Source organism: Trematomus bernacchii, unplaced genomic scaffold (genome assembly GCF_902827165.1).
Source record: "Trematomus bernacchii unplaced genomic scaffold, fTreBer1.1, whole genome shotgun sequence".
NCBI lineage: Eukaryota > Metazoa > Chordata > Actinopteri > Perciformes > Nototheniidae > Trematomus > Trematomus bernacchii.
The window spans coordinates 7,587,727-7,603,308 of NW_022987547.1; the positions used below are offsets into that span (position 1 = coordinate 7,587,727).

Sequence of the window (15,582 nt, forward strand, 5' to 3'; positions counted from 1 at the left end):
TCTCATCTAAGTCCTGCTTGAGTTGATAGGATTAATGTCCTACATTCCAACTGATTGACAGTTGAACTGATTAACCAGCTATCCAAAGATGATATCCCCTCATGCATTAGAGTCCTCGAAATGACACTGGTCCAACTCACGCTCACTCAAGTGACATCACTTAAGGACATTTATTAGACATTGCAAAGACTTGTCTTTTAATGCAACCTATTTCATAAAAGCATTAGCACTCCATCACTCCTGTAAACAAACTTTAATGTGTAACATCGGTGGGTTTCTTTAATTCATAACTTTCTCTGACCAGCTTGATCCATGAGTTAAAAACATAAATCCTAAGATACACTAATTTGTGAGATAAAAAAGAAGGTTACAAAAAATAACATCTAAGACGTAGAAAAGATGTAGGTTGATCTCATGAGGTCAAATGGATGAAATACTCAACATTTTAATTCTCACAGGTTTTCCAAATCGGTTCTGGGTGTTTTCTATGCAGCAGGTGCAGCTCCTGGTCCAGGTCCAGACTCAGTTATGTGCTGATATGTCCACCAGCCTGAAAGCCTCCAGGAACTCATTGATGTCAATGCTCCCGTCCTTGTTGAAGTCGATGCTCTGGGCCAGGTCTGCAATGGCCTTGGCACTAATCTCTGTCTTCAGATGAGAGCGCAGGAGTTCCCAGGTCTGATGAAACTCCTTGAAAGAGATTAAACCTGAAAGGAAACACACAAGGAGGATGTAGTTGAAAAACTTTTGTAGCATAGATATCTAGTGTGACTGCATGCCTTGCATTTTGATGATTAACTTAAAGTTGGAAGGTGTTTTAATGAAGAATGAACAAAGAGCGAGAGTGTTTAAGATTTATATAAAGACCTTTTATTACAGTCTAGAAACAATACTTATCTTCCCACTGTTGTAGACATTTGTGAAATGTGACCAGCTTTTAGACAGAAAGACAAGAGGGTGTGGTGATTTGAGCTTAAAGCTAATGTGATTATGCAAACTCGTTTATATGTATTCTACCTACTAGATTGATAACACAAGATGGAAAATCAGGCATCAATCAAAGTCAGTAGGGTTTTATCTTCTTGGGAACATCCAATAGTTCTTGAGATATTTCAGTTTGGACCAGAGTAGTGATACCAAATCATTGACTTTCATGAAGTCTAAGCTGCAAGAGAAAACAAAAATGATCTTTTCAGTGGGATCCAAGTGAAGCTGTTTACTGACCTGAGTGATCTGTGTCTATGATCCGGAAAATGGTTTCCAGATTGGAGTGGTTCTTGTACATCGTATCCAGGATACTGTTATCTGAGATCTGAAATGGGAGAAACGAATATTGCTAATCTGTCTGTCAGTCTTACATAAACGGTGAGAAAGAAGGGTATATATCGGATATAAGTTTTATAGGCTGACCTCTAATTTGGGTTCAGTGATTGAAAGCTCCTTTATCCACTGCTGGTAGTCCATCATGCCATGCTGGGTGCTGCTGACAAGCTGAGGGCGCAGCACCCTCCAGGGCAGACCCAGATTCAGTACTCTCTCTGTGGTGCTAGCCCAGTTCGTCACAGAGATCATCCCTGAGGCACAGATAGAAATATACAGTAGAGTTCAATTCATTTTGAATAACTAACACAATAAGCTTCCTCTTGAGTGTTAGGGCATTTTTTACAAGCCATAGGCCATGTGGCTAGTCTTAATGAGTTTCTTTACTTTGACTTGACAGTAGTCATCTATTATCTCTATTGTCTTTATATCATCACTATTTTGGGGATTTTATTTAGCATACACTATATGTTCTCTTTGTCCCCAATGTCAGGTACATATCAGACTGCTGCAAACATTCCATGTCAGTCCTACCAAATCAGGTTTTACCAGTTGTTAACCTTTGTCCAACGTATAATCCTGCAATTTGGTTATTTTCCTGCTTTGAGTTTGATGGATCAGACTTAAGTGGTGGTAAGAGAAACTGCCCTAAAAGTGTAATGATCTATCACTGCTGCTCAGTACCTTTGTTGTTAGGATCAAACTCCTGGAAGGCACTGATGAGATCAGACCTATGTACGAAAAGTTGTTCCCTCAGAGCTTGCAGAGCGGATCTCTCCGTCCACCCAACACTGACAAAAAAGGAAGATTATTTTTTCAGTTACTCAGTAAATCTTGGAATCACTGGGAAATAAACTGATCATAATGGGATCATACAATCTCAATATTTTGCGATGTTAATAAAAATACATCTTTTGATGCTCCTGAACACATAATCGGTGATGTAACCAGGGGTTATCGGGTGTTTCGGTTCTTTCGACATCATACACTCTTGCCCTGGCGATGGCCTCTGGGATGGGTTTCAGAACCTGATCATAGCGCAAGGCCCTGGCAAAGAGCCACTGGGCAGCTGCTCAGGATGGGCTCCAACGTTCCCCTGCCTGAGCATTGCGGGCATGCCGGGTATTCCACTTTGCCCCAGGTGAAGAGGTTCGAATGGCTGGGCAAGACATGGTACACTGCCTGGAACAGGACTTTGATTCGTTGAGGTACTGCCCGTCGAAGATCAGTCAATGTGACTTTACGGTCCATGGCCTGGTCCCACCTCGTCCAGGCCCCTTGCTGCCTCAGGCCAACCACTCTGCTAGTCCGCTCCTCCTCAACTGCTGCCCTTACTTCCTCCTGTACCAGCCTGCGCCTCTCTTCTCCCCTGGCCTTGTCGTACTGGGGGGTTCTGAAGGTTCCCAGTCCAGCTCTCCCCTGCATCACTGTTCCCACTAGTGCTTTGTGGTGGATCTGAGACTTTGCTTGCAAAACAGCTTTGTCGGCTCTCCACTTCCTCCCACTTTTTACTTCCACCCCTGCCTGTGCCACCTTGGGGTCATTGGAGTCCTTATATAGCATTACCTCTACGGCTCGAGTCACCTTGAACTCCTCCTACAGGGACTTCAGGGGCAGATGGAGTTCGGTGTTGTTCCCGTACAGGGCGATACTGCTAAGGCTTCTTGGCAATCACAACCACCTCCGGAGGAAACTGCTGTTATGTCACTCAAATCACTCAACGGAAAGTGTTAAAAATGCGGTTCTGTCATTCTGATGTCTGTGCTGCCCTGTCTTTGTACCTTTGTCTCAGGGTGAGCTCTCTGCATGTGGTGCTGGCCTGATACTGAATGAAGTGGGGGACCAGGTCAGGTCCCATTCTGATGAAGGCGCCTCTGTTGCTGCCCACCTCGTAGTAATTAGACGCTGAAAATATAGTAATCACCTAAATGCAACATAAGAGTCAATACCGTAAGTCTTAACATGAACAGTAAACGTGTAGATATGCTGTTTTTTAATCACTCATTTCTAATTGCTTTCAGATTAAATGTTTAATTAAAAGGGGAAAAAAACGCACAACCGTCATTTTGCACTTTTTTCTTAATTTCCTGTTTTCTCCTGTCATACTCAACAAAGCCACTCAAAACCTAAAAGTGCGGAAGCCCAAAGTGGATTTGATGAAAGTATCATTTTAAAATCTAATTCCACTATTGTATAATCATTTTCCGTATATTTATGTTGTATTTCAGTAAATAATTCAACATCAATTTAGCCCGTACTCATTTTGGTGTTCAATGACCACATTACACATTTTTGTGTTTTGAGTAAATGCTAATTAAATCTTTGAAAAAGGAAAAACTATGTTTTAACACGTGGAAAATTGTAATGTTTTAAATAAATTCAAATCAACATTTACCATTTAATAGAGTCCTCTATGGGCTTCCATACAAAAGTACCTGTTCCCATAGTCAGTATTGCAACTTAAACTCTTTCTTGTGTGTCTTCGTGCTCACCCTGCGGTTGTGGCAGAACTCGTATCCGTCCTGTTTGCACTCGTGGGAGCGGATGAGGAGCTGCAGGTTGTTTCTTCGCAGCACCTCCTCAGTGACATCTGGCCCCCAGTAGCAGCCTCCGCCTCGCACCTCGTTGGGAATGCATCCATTTTGAGGCATTGGGTCACTCCACAACACGTCCACTATCTGGGAAGCCAAATGAATCAGTAAAAAAGTCAGTGAAATAATCAAATGTGTGCATTATGGAGCAATACTACATGTTGAACATCTGCCAAAACATTAACAACCACTGAGACCACTTACTTGTTTCCACTCATCCATATCTGTCTCTGTTGTTTTAGACTCCAGGTATGAGTCAGACTTCTTCAGTTCACATCTGGCCTGATCAAACCCAGACAGCCTCCTGTTTAGCTTCTCATCCACCGACAAGTCTAGCTTACTGCACACAGGGGTGTTGTGGAGTGAGCGGCGTGGGAGGTCGTGCCTGTGATCCGGGGCCGAGCTGTGGTAAGTCAGAGAACACACTCGACGCCGGCCTTCCACCTGACCACAGGCCTCTCTTTCCCTGTTTTCGTTCATCTTAGTCATACAGCCATGGACTTTCATTTTAGGAGGCCTGAGAGCCGATGCATACTGCAAACATTCAAAAATACACAGATGAAATACACTTGGTATGATGATCATGATAACAATTCTTAATTTGCTACCTGTAAATTGCCCCACATACACAAATGTTATTATCCCTGAAGCCATCTTACTTTTTGTCTGTCCACTCTAGCTATCTTGTCAAGGTCTGTGGTGTCAGAGATCCCACCGTGCACAATCAGCACTTTGTTATCAATCACTGTGGCCAAAGGTAGCCAGCTGAAAATCATCTGGAGGAGCTTTAGGATCTTCTTGCCATGCACCTGCAGAACAAAGCAAGCCATAAAGTGAGTTCTTAATATAACCTCATTATTTGTATTCATTTGGGCACATTCAGATGCAGACTAAAACAGGAGTAAAAGTGTATTCACTATTTCCAGTTGTGGATTAATAGACATTTGGTATTATGTGAGTTAGTACGCAAGCAGGTATTGGACTAACTGAGTCAAACTACTTCATGATGATGCAACATGTCCCCCAGGGTTGTAAATAGTCTTAGTACAACAAAATAGGACAATACATTGAGTTGAATGCAAATCAAACAAAACCTACCCTGTATTTTCCCAAAACTTCTTTAGTGAAGCCATATCTGAAGAAAACACACATTAAACTAGGTTAGTGTACACACCAGCTGTAGGTTGAATATAATAAGAATGACACCATATACAGTGTGAGCATTTTGTGATTGGCCTCTAACCTCAGATTAACAATGTGGTCCTCATGGTTCCCTCTGTTCAGATGGACATCATTGGGATAGACCAGCAGGAAGCCGAATAGGATGAGAAGGATCTCTAAAGAGTTTTTACCACGATCCACAAAGTCTCCATTAAAAACATATGGTTTATCAGAGGACGGCAAACCGTTCTGAAAGGGATACAATAAGATGACACCTTTTATTAAAGTGGACCTATCATGCTATATTTGAATAATATAGTGTAGGACCATACCTATATAAGGCATATTTATACTTTTTTTTTTTTTTAAATACCAAACAGATCATGCATTTTAGCCATGCCTCATTTTGCTCAATTTAAAAAAAAATTGCTCTGTTTTTGCAAGGTCTGATTCTGTGAGAACAGCACCACCTACAGGCCTGGCATATGTACTACAGCGTCTCCAGCGCTTTCGAACGGCAATGGCCGTGGCTGTCTCCTCCTGATTGGTGGAGTTGGCCCAATAGCCGTAGCGCCACTGTCCTGACGTCAGGACAGTGTTCAAATCTGGATCAGTTTTTATCAGATCCGTTGCAGCCCCTTTTTTAGAGATTTGGGTATGGAGGAAAATAGAGAGGGTTGTGTTTTCTGACACTTGGTGAGTTCCCTGGAACACCGGGGACACATATTCATGTATAAAAGACGTACAAAAGTGCATTTTGCATGATAGGTCCCCTTTAAGTATAACAAAATGTGTGGTGATGCAGCAGAAAACCAGAAATAAGTACAGATAAATACAGAACCAAAATATGAACAAGAATAATCAAAATAGGAGGTTAATACTAGTGCAAGAGTAGAAACTATACTATACGAGAATGGTCTATACAAGAGCAATTAAAGGCACTTTGGATTAGTATGATTAGAGAGAGTAAGGTGTTGAAATGAACATCTCTGTCTGACAATTTGATTAATTGAATGTAATGAGTACCTTGTAGAATATCAACAACAGGTCTTCAAGGTGCCCGTGTAGATCCCCTGGGAAAGAGATAAATAATTAATTCATATGTGTTACAGTGTAACTGCATGCTCAAGGGCGCTAAGAAAACAATGTGGGAGAAAAGATCTGAGAACACTATGTACAGGAAAGGCCTGCTGTTGAGTACCGCATATGGTAATCGGCTTTGTATGGCAGGCGATGACGTGACTGATGTTGGGAAAAGTTGTCAGAAGCCTCCAAGTCTCTCCAAGAAGCTGCAGAACATATCGAGCATGAAGCTGCTACTAGAAAAAAAAGAAAGTGTGTATAAACCGAGCACAGAGGAGAAAAAGCAAACCTTAGATTGAACACCTTTGGGGATATACTCATGTACTTACTTCTTTGTGCTTGAAGGCCTCCACCAGCTTCGACACCCTACAGAACGTCATGGGGAACGTCAGATGGGGGCCTGTGTAGCTTTTTGTCACCTCAATGCTCTTGTAGCAAAAATATCTCTCCCACTCGGTGTCAAGACAGATTTCATTCTTACGAAATATGTGGGATATAAGGTTTCCTATGGTAAAGGTGAAGAGAGGAAGTGAAAAAGTAAGGGCAAACCCACATTCTGTTTCTCAGCAGATAGTAGACTGGTTAAACTCAGATTATCTGACTGTCAGTAATCTAATGAAACCTACTCTGCATCAGTGAAGAGTTGAGGTCTGTTTTACTTTCACTGCTGGCTGGGGTGAAGTGGTCCATCAAGAAGCCAAAGAAATTGTAGAGCTGCAGGAAGAAAAAATACATGTTGTTAAATGTCTTATTTCGAAATTGTCAAATCAAAGTACTGGAAAAGATGACATTTAAAGTGGACCTATCATGGTATATTTAAATGATATATTGTAGGGCCATACCTATATAAGGTATATTTATACGTTTCTGTTTTCAAAATACCAAACAGATTATGCATTTTAGCCATACCTCATTTCGCTCAATTTGCACTTTTTTTTTAGCTCTGCTCTGCAAGGGCAGATTCAGTGAGAACAGCACCATCTACTGGCCTGGCATATGTACTACATACTACTACTCCAGCGCTTTCGAACGGCAATGGCCGTGGCTGTCTCCTCCTGATTGGTGGAGTTGGCCCAATAGCCGTAGCGCCACTGTCCTGACGTCAGGACAGTGTCCAAATCTGGATCAGTTTTTATCAGATCCGTTGCAGCCCCTTTTTTAGAGATTTGGGTATGGAGGAAAATAGAGAGGGTTGTGTTTTCTGACACTTGGTGAGTTCCCTGGAACACCGGGGACACATATTCATGTATAAAAGACGTACAAAAGTGCATTTTGCATGATAGGTCCCCTTTAAGATAAAAATGTAGGGGCCACTAAGGTTATTGTAATAAATCCCAGATGGACCATGGATGAGAAATATCTCAGCCATCCATCTTGTAATGATTATTATTTTTCAATCAAATGTATATATATTTCACTCTGAACCACAAATGTCAGCCTCATGGTGGTGCTGGAAGGTCTGGAGATCACAAAGTTGGTAAGATGTATCCTCTTGGGTCCATGAATGTCTGTTTTAAAATGTAATGGCAGTACATCCAATATTTAAAATGTATATTTCTTACCGACAGCCTGATGTTGCCATCCACAAGGCTTCTAAATGTTGGTGGGTAAGACGAGTTCTGTCAGTGCTCACCTTGATCTGGTCTTGCTCTCCTGCATATTCGATAGACTGGAAGATGTTCCACGTGCACCTGCGTCTCATCTCCAGCCGTGCAACATGCTGACGGTACCAGCGCTGGATCAACAGAGCCGCACTGATCGCTGCAGATTAGGAGACAAGACGGAAGCACTCGGACATAACCATGCTGAGGTAACCTTCCTGTTCCACTATGAACACATTCATATACTAAGTTTGATCCATTCTGCAAGACTTACCAGTGGCAGCTTCACAGCGTGCATACAAATTGAGTAGAAAAGTGAGTTAAAATTGCTTATTGAGACTTTTGTGTAAATATGTGATGGAGTAAACATATATTTACCTGGAACTGAGATGGACTCTAAAAATGAAAAATAGCAATGACACTGACATTAAATTATTGCGTAAAAAGGTACATTTGACTCTGGAATTTCACTGGAATAATAAAGGCAGCACCTTTGTGACATGTTTTCAGCAGTGGTTCAGACTTTCCCATACCACATCCCATGATCCTGTGCTGTTTTCACTGTCAAAGAAAAATATACTTTCCTGTGTGAGTGTGAAATGTCTGACCTTGTGTTTTGCAAGCTGCGAAATAATGAAATAATAGATTTTTATAAACAACAAAACACATTTCCCTGTTTCATCTGTTTCACTACAGATTTTTGTCATAACTCTTTGACTTTTTGTAATAAATCAATTGGACAATCAAGTGTAACAGTTAGGAGTAAAACAAATGGAAAAAGACACACATACTTGATGTTTTAAAACATAATGGCAAATGTATGCATGGACTACACACTTCAGCATTTCAAGTTTAAGTAATGTTTCCCAAACTTTTTTAAATAGAGCAATCAACAGTAGAAATCAAAGAAAAAGCACCAGACTGGCCGAAAAACCCTTACCTGTTCACGTTACCTTTCTTTCAATATCCCCCTCACTTCTTCTGAACCTTTAAAGAAAACTTTCCATTTTGTATGCCCCAAACCAGCCAGCCAAATTATATTTGTTTAAAGAAGAGAAAAGGCAGATATGTAGCATGTGTTATCACTCCATTCATTTCCAAGGCCCAGCAGCACAGGTCCCACTGTCTGTAATGTTGTAGTTAGATTTCCCCTCTTGAAGCTTCACACTCTCGTCCACCAACACACACATCGGCTCAAGTCTTGTAAATATCAAAGCCAAGTGTCCTGCACAAGCCCTGTGATCACTTTAACAAAACAAGATGCAAGTGGATTAGGATTAAACATTACTTCGGCTGTCATGTACGCTGAGTAAACGGATGATGGCTCTGATAAAGGGCAGTATCTGTTTTTAAATCTTGGCCTCGATGCAAGACCTGTGTCCTCCCTGTGACTAATGAATAATAACATCAATGTATCTTCATTAGTGGTTAATTGGCCATGGCTAGCCTGGATAGATAGACTTTAACATTAAATATATCATAGTACTAGTCATAGAAAGCACCCTTTATATTCAATACAACTCATACAAATATAGACACAACATTATCAAATCAAATAACAAGGTGGCAAACAGAAACAGTCCTTTTTTTACTTTCCTCACTATGCATGTAAGTGAAGCAGTCATGCAACAAGTAGAACACGCCAATCAAGGTTGAAGGATTGTAAATGTAACATTATTGGACAAGACATTAAACAATACTGCTTCCAATTATGAGATTCCATAAACTAATAATGGGGGTGCTGTACAATGAGTCTATTGAATTGAATTGTTGCAGCAGGTGTTCTGTCTATCCACAGTCATTATGTTCAAGTCTTGTCGGGCACAAATTAAATCTTAATAGCAATATTTCCCACAGAATGAATCTCCTGTAATGTAGCTTTCTATCTCGCTACACCAAATCCTGCCACATTTTTTAATAATGTCTTGTTGAGATTCATCCCAAGAATGTCCTCTGTGTTGTGTGCTTGTGAACATCTGCATGGTGCTTCCTCCGCAGCCCTTGGCCTATTTATAAAGACTATCTGTGATCACAGCCAGCAGTAGCAGCTGCGGTGGTGTGACTCCCTGCTGTAGTAGAACAAGGAAATGGTGGGAGATGTCTGATACTCAAGGACTCCGCTCATGTATACGTCGAAGGTGGTCGAAAACTGCATTATTCCACAGTGACCTAAGGTGTGCATCAATGCGTTATTATAAGAATACAGCCGACAATTTTACACATTTATGTTAGTGTAAACAAATCCCATGAAAAAAAAAAACATACATTTGTTTTTGGTTTGTATTAACAGAAATATGACATAAATACATAAAAAAAAAACTTCACAGTAAAAAATAATCCAAGATAAAGATCAAACTGCTGCCTTCTGATAAAACACATATTAGCAAGTATGTGAAGATTTGAGATAAATATATATTTATCTGTATAAAATATATATATATATATTCTATACAATCTATAGCTAGTTAGAAAGATAGATGGATCAAATTATTTATTATTTAAATTGACGTAAAAAGAAAAATGATTTTGTGTAAAACAGTCACCCTAAAAACCTATAAAAACTCTCTGATACAAGACACAAAGATGGCTGCCTTATGGGCCATCAGATATCATTTGATAAACAGCTGATATAGATATAGAAATATATGAAATATCCCCGGAGTTATCCTCTAAGACTTTATTTTTGAATAGTGTCAATTTATCACCATTGTTGAGACCTGATGATCATTTCAGAGCTCAAATCTTCACAGTGTTGTTTAGACCTGTAGGAGGTCTTGTGCAAGAACACATGACATACTTGTGTTATTATGCCAAGATAAACATAACCAAAGAAACAAAGTGCTTTGGGGTTACAAATGGTTCAACAGCGAAGGAAACGATTACTAGTTAAAGAGAACTCATTTTTAAAATTGTACTTTCATAACATTGCTTCAAGCCTCGACTGTGATCTGAAATTGAAATATAAAGAATTTTCCTGCTCTCCTTATTTCAGTGCCTTCTGCAAAGTTAGTGTTTTTTGAGAGGTATACACTACTATGCTGACAAATGCATGCAATACGAAAGCCATGTTTGTGCAGTGGTGCATCTACTGCCAACCAGCAGTAATGAACTTAACCTGCACTTCAGAACTGTTATTTTACATTAACTGAAAGAGTATTGCCATGTCTTGTATCAGCCTGTACCAAAAATTCCTGTGGCACTGCCTATTATGATTTGTCGTACCCTCCAGCAGTAAAACTGTGTTCTTTGGTGCACTATGCAAATATTGCTGTGACCCAGTTTAGTCCACAGTGAGTTAGTCTCTGATTAAAGGGGCCATAATGACTTGAAACTACCGTTCCTTGCTTGCCTCTCAACTCAGCCTCGTGTTTTGCTCTTTACTCTCATAGAGATGGATAGTTGAGCATGTATGATACTGGTAGTGTGGAATAATATGGTTTAAACAAGTACAAGTACACTACTGTATGAGTGGCATCAGAAGGCCCAATGAACCTTTTTTTGTTGAAAAGAAGTTTAAAAAAAGAATATGTGAAAGTTTATTCACTGACTATTTAAAGATGTTTTTGCATCTTTTACTTTGTGTAGCAAAACCATATTCTTGATTTCAAATCCTCCCTAAGAAATCACATCACAGTATCACAGTATTGCACGTCCGGGAGAAATAACTGAACTGATCTTTTTCACACAGGGACAAGGCAACAATGTGAAATATCTCAAGGCCAAGCTTTGGTACAGGAAGATAAAAACCCATGTTCCCAGGCCCTGACAAACAATACCTCGTGAAGCATCACTGTCTGGTCACTCCTATCTTCTCTTCCAACCAGAGTCAACCGTAGTCGGCCGCAAGTCCGAATTTGAGAGCAGTTGATCCAAAGATTGACCATCCGGCCCATACACCATGTCCTTTACGTTTATTGTCATGACGATGCTCCTGGGCTCTTCGATGGTGTTTGCATTTGTCTTGCTGCCACCCGAGGAAGTTGCTGCTGCCCCTGCGAACTCTCCTGTGTCGCAGCACAGGTCAGTACCAACCTATCTGTTCCCTGTCTCTAAAGTGCTATATGTTTGATTTCTAAGAGCGCTATTGGTAAATGTTTTATTTCAGGAGCAAATTTTCTTTCACGTGTTTTGGTACCTAAATAATATTACGCTTTTGTTTGCTGTGTAGTGTATCCATTTTATTATAGATTGCAGGCCCCTATTCAGAGGGGTTCATTTGATACACTGATATCTGAATGAAAGTTGGTTCTATAGAAACCCACAAATATGCATTATGAATGTGTTATATTAGTCTAAAAATGGTGTAATTGAATATGTCTGCATGCTGGGGTCCCAATGAAGTTGAATTGCATATATTGGGTATGACTTAATACATCTGAGACTCTTTATGATGTTAGTCCTCATTTCACTGTAGTTTTTTAAGCTTGACCTTGCTTTATAAAATCTGCTTTTTATGAAATACAGCCTCTTGAAACATTACAACTACAAACTACAACACTTGGGCATTCATAGAATATATGGCTTTCATTGATATGTAGACATCAGGCTTCTGAGCATTTCTCTTTAAAAAAAAGTGCTCCCCATCCAATCGCTAATCAGATTTCATGCAGAAGGTTTTTGATACCAAGTCACAGTTGTCCTCTTACTAGTGTTCCAAAAGGTCTTGGGGTGTTAAAGTGTTATTTTGAAGTCATTTTTTCAGTCTCAAATTTTAGAATGTGTTTAATTTTGCATCAAATCTGTGTATCAAATTCCTTGTGATGTGGACCTGCTATCTCTCCCCTTATCTTGTCAGGTTGTAGAGGTTAATACATATTTTGAATAACCTCAGTGCTGCAGACTTGCTTAACAGATAACATATCCATGATGTGTGCGTGCTGAGTAGTTCTCAGGGAAAAAATAAATTCCTGGTAGGATTTAGCATCATTTTGATTTCTAGGAATTTGCAGAGCTGTAACATGCTGTTTCAATTAAGCTTCAGAAGTGTCATCTCTTCCACAGAGGAATTTGTGTATGCCTAAGAAAATAGTCCCAGAGCTATTGAGGTTATTGAGAGAGTACATGTCTGGCATGTGCAGCTGCTCACAACTACACTTGTTTAGTCTTGATTGGATTGTTAACACAATACTTATTTTTTTGTCATGTAGAGCATTTCTTCAATTTTTCTGTGTAATCCTTTTTAATGCAAATGTAAATGTAACCTTTTATATGATGTTTAGGTGCTCGGGGGGGTCATTGCAGTCCATCAGACAGAGTCTCCTCGAGGGCCTCAACTTGCAGGCTGAGCCACAGCTGCCTGCTGGTGTGCTGGACGGTATTGGAGAGCAATGGAGGACCACCTTCGGCTCCATTGCCCACAGAGTGAAGGACAATGGTGGTACGTAACACCCTAACACTTTGAAGAAACCTTTGTAGAGCCCACATTTTGTACAGCTTTAATTTAATCTTAAGAGGTTTTCACATTCAAACTGAATTGAACGTTTTTTTGTCCTTACAGTTCCAGTGGCCTCTGGCAACTCTGTGTCCCCTGATGGTGGAAACAGTACAGACCTGAAGTGCTGTTCCATGGCCTCTGAGATCTTCATGAAAGGTATGCACCAATGTGTGCATGTGTTCATGTATGCATGCAAATTGACATGCAAAAATATATAAATGCATGTACTAAAATGTCCATTATTATGTGTTTCAGATCTGGGCTGGGGAAACTGGATGATCCATCCTGCCAGCCTGACCATCGTCCAGTGTGCACTCTGCAACCCCGCAGGGCACCCTGTGCAATGTCCACCATCCCTAACCATCCCTAATGCCATCACTCAGGTATAATTCTCTATATTAGAACAGTGAAATACATGTCCTCCAACCCCAATTACCTTATTACTGTTAAATGTATAGCTTTGTTTATTGTACTTGCTTCCTCTTCTACAGTCCTACACGTCTTTGTTCACCTCTTTGCCTCAGTTGCATTGGAGCTACAAACACCAAATAGTTTGCCTGTGTGTGCTCAGGAGGGAAAACAGCTGCCAATAGATAAGCCTGTTCTCTCACTCTGCCAACACAAATATACAAATGAACCAAATTCAAGCTGAGACACTCCCAACACGTTGGTCAATCAGAAATGAATGCAGTGTACGTGCTAAAGAAACAGAAAGTTTTGTACCATCTTTATGCGATCTTATAAATAACTTTGCAAAAGAAAATACAACTAAGATCTAGACTGCATCTTTTAAATGAAACTGTTTGGAAACTAATTTGTAATTTGTTATTTTATATTGAATTTTTCTACACTTTTTTATGTCTGTACTTTATGTGTAACACATCCACCATAGCATGCAACACTTTTTTTGCATTTCTATCAAGAATATAAATATTCACACGTTCTTAACGTCCTTTTTTGTTCAAACTGTGTTATCCAACACCTCCTCTCTTTTTCTCTCTCCAGGTGCCATGTTGTCAGCCCACCTCCTTCCAAATGGTGCCTGTTCTCTATGTGGATGAGTTCAGCACCCTCGTCATCTCCTCCGTGCAGCTGGCCAGCAGCTGCGGGTGTGGGCCTAGTAACCTCCAGCAGCCAGGCACAAAGTAAAGTTTGTTTTATAGTCCTGTGTATGTGAACCACCTGGTGCACACACTCACACAAAATACAGAACAGTTAGTGATACATTATATGCATTATCTTCTCTCAATAGACTTATCTTAGATCCTTTCAGTGTGTATTCATTGTCATTCAATTTTTATTTTAGAGGTTAACTGCCAATGATTATTATGATGATAATGATACTGCAGGGCAGACCCGTAAAAAATGCATTTCTGTAGATAAGCCCAACTATTTCTCTTGCGCCAAGAGCTGCAGAGAGCTGGAGGCGAAACACTGCCAGCTAATCTTTAAATAAATCTCATGGGTGAAGAGCGCTATTTAAAGCTGCTAACTATTACAGAGTGTTCCTAACAAAAATGTGAGACTGTACAGAGCCAAATCCTTACTCATACCAGTTGTTTCCACCCATCTGTGAACAACTCCTTTCTTGGGCAATTTAATTCAAAAGGCATATAAAAATTATAATAATATACATATATATGACAACAATTCATAATCACATTTCACATCAATTTTTCCTGAGTAGGGACATCTTCTGTATGGTGCTTTCTTTTAGCCCTTTCAACTTACAGAAAGCAACAATGCCCCATTGCAACCACCAAAACACATTCACTTTTGGAATGAATCATAATTAGGTATAAAAATAACAATTGTTTCTTGACATAACCTTCTTTGAGATATGCCATTAGATCATAGTTTTGACCCAAAGCAGTTTTTCCCTTTTTTTTCTTTTTCATAAATGAACCCAAAGAATGTTGTTTGATTTAAATAAATGTCCATTTATATACATTTTTGACAGCAGAGTTCTTGTTTTCCCTCATATGCCTGTAACTTGCTATAGTTCTCAGTTGATCATTTTGTTAAGCTTTTGTCTACTGCTGACTTTACAAAATTACCTCACCATGTACTTTATTTTATTTTTCAACTATTACTTATTATATTGACATAGCACCATAACTTAATCTATGTATTTAGATCTCGTACAAAATATTGTATTTTGCTAATGAAACTGCTATAGCATGCTAATCATTTGTACCAATTTCCTGATTTTTTGCTTACAAACTTTTGAATAAAGATGATTCAAATCAACATTTGTTTGCTCTCAGTTGTTTTTCCTGCAAACATTTATTATGGACTATAACTCTTGATTATTATGTTGGTAAAGCAGTTCCTTAGTCCAGCCTTTAGGTGTTTCACATTTCTAGTCTAGAGGGAGGAAAATAACCTGGAG

At 39.7% G+C, this 15,582-nt stretch overlaps 1 protein-coding gene across 1 annotated transcript; it reads right to left on the reverse strand.

The window, feature by feature from the left end:
• Positions 1 to 522: 522 nt before the first annotated feature.
• Positions 523 to 14,760, reverse strand: LOC117476643 (serine/threonine-protein phosphatase with EF-hands 2-like). Its single transcript, XM_034123323.1, is given in 17 exon segments — positions 523 to 707; positions 1,225 to 1,312; positions 1,411 to 1,574; positions 2,005 to 2,111; positions 3,102 to 3,244; positions 3,813 to 3,998; positions 4,116 to 4,445; positions 4,571 to 4,720; positions 5,010 to 5,046; positions 5,155 to 5,321; positions 6,099 to 6,145; positions 6,274 to 6,388; positions 6,485 to 6,660; positions 6,815 to 6,869; positions 7,789 to 7,916; positions 13,688 to 13,725; positions 14,744 to 14,760. Coding segments are annotated over 17 exon segments (2,133 nt in total).
• Between the last annotated feature and the right edge of the window lie 822 nt (positions 14,761 to 15,582).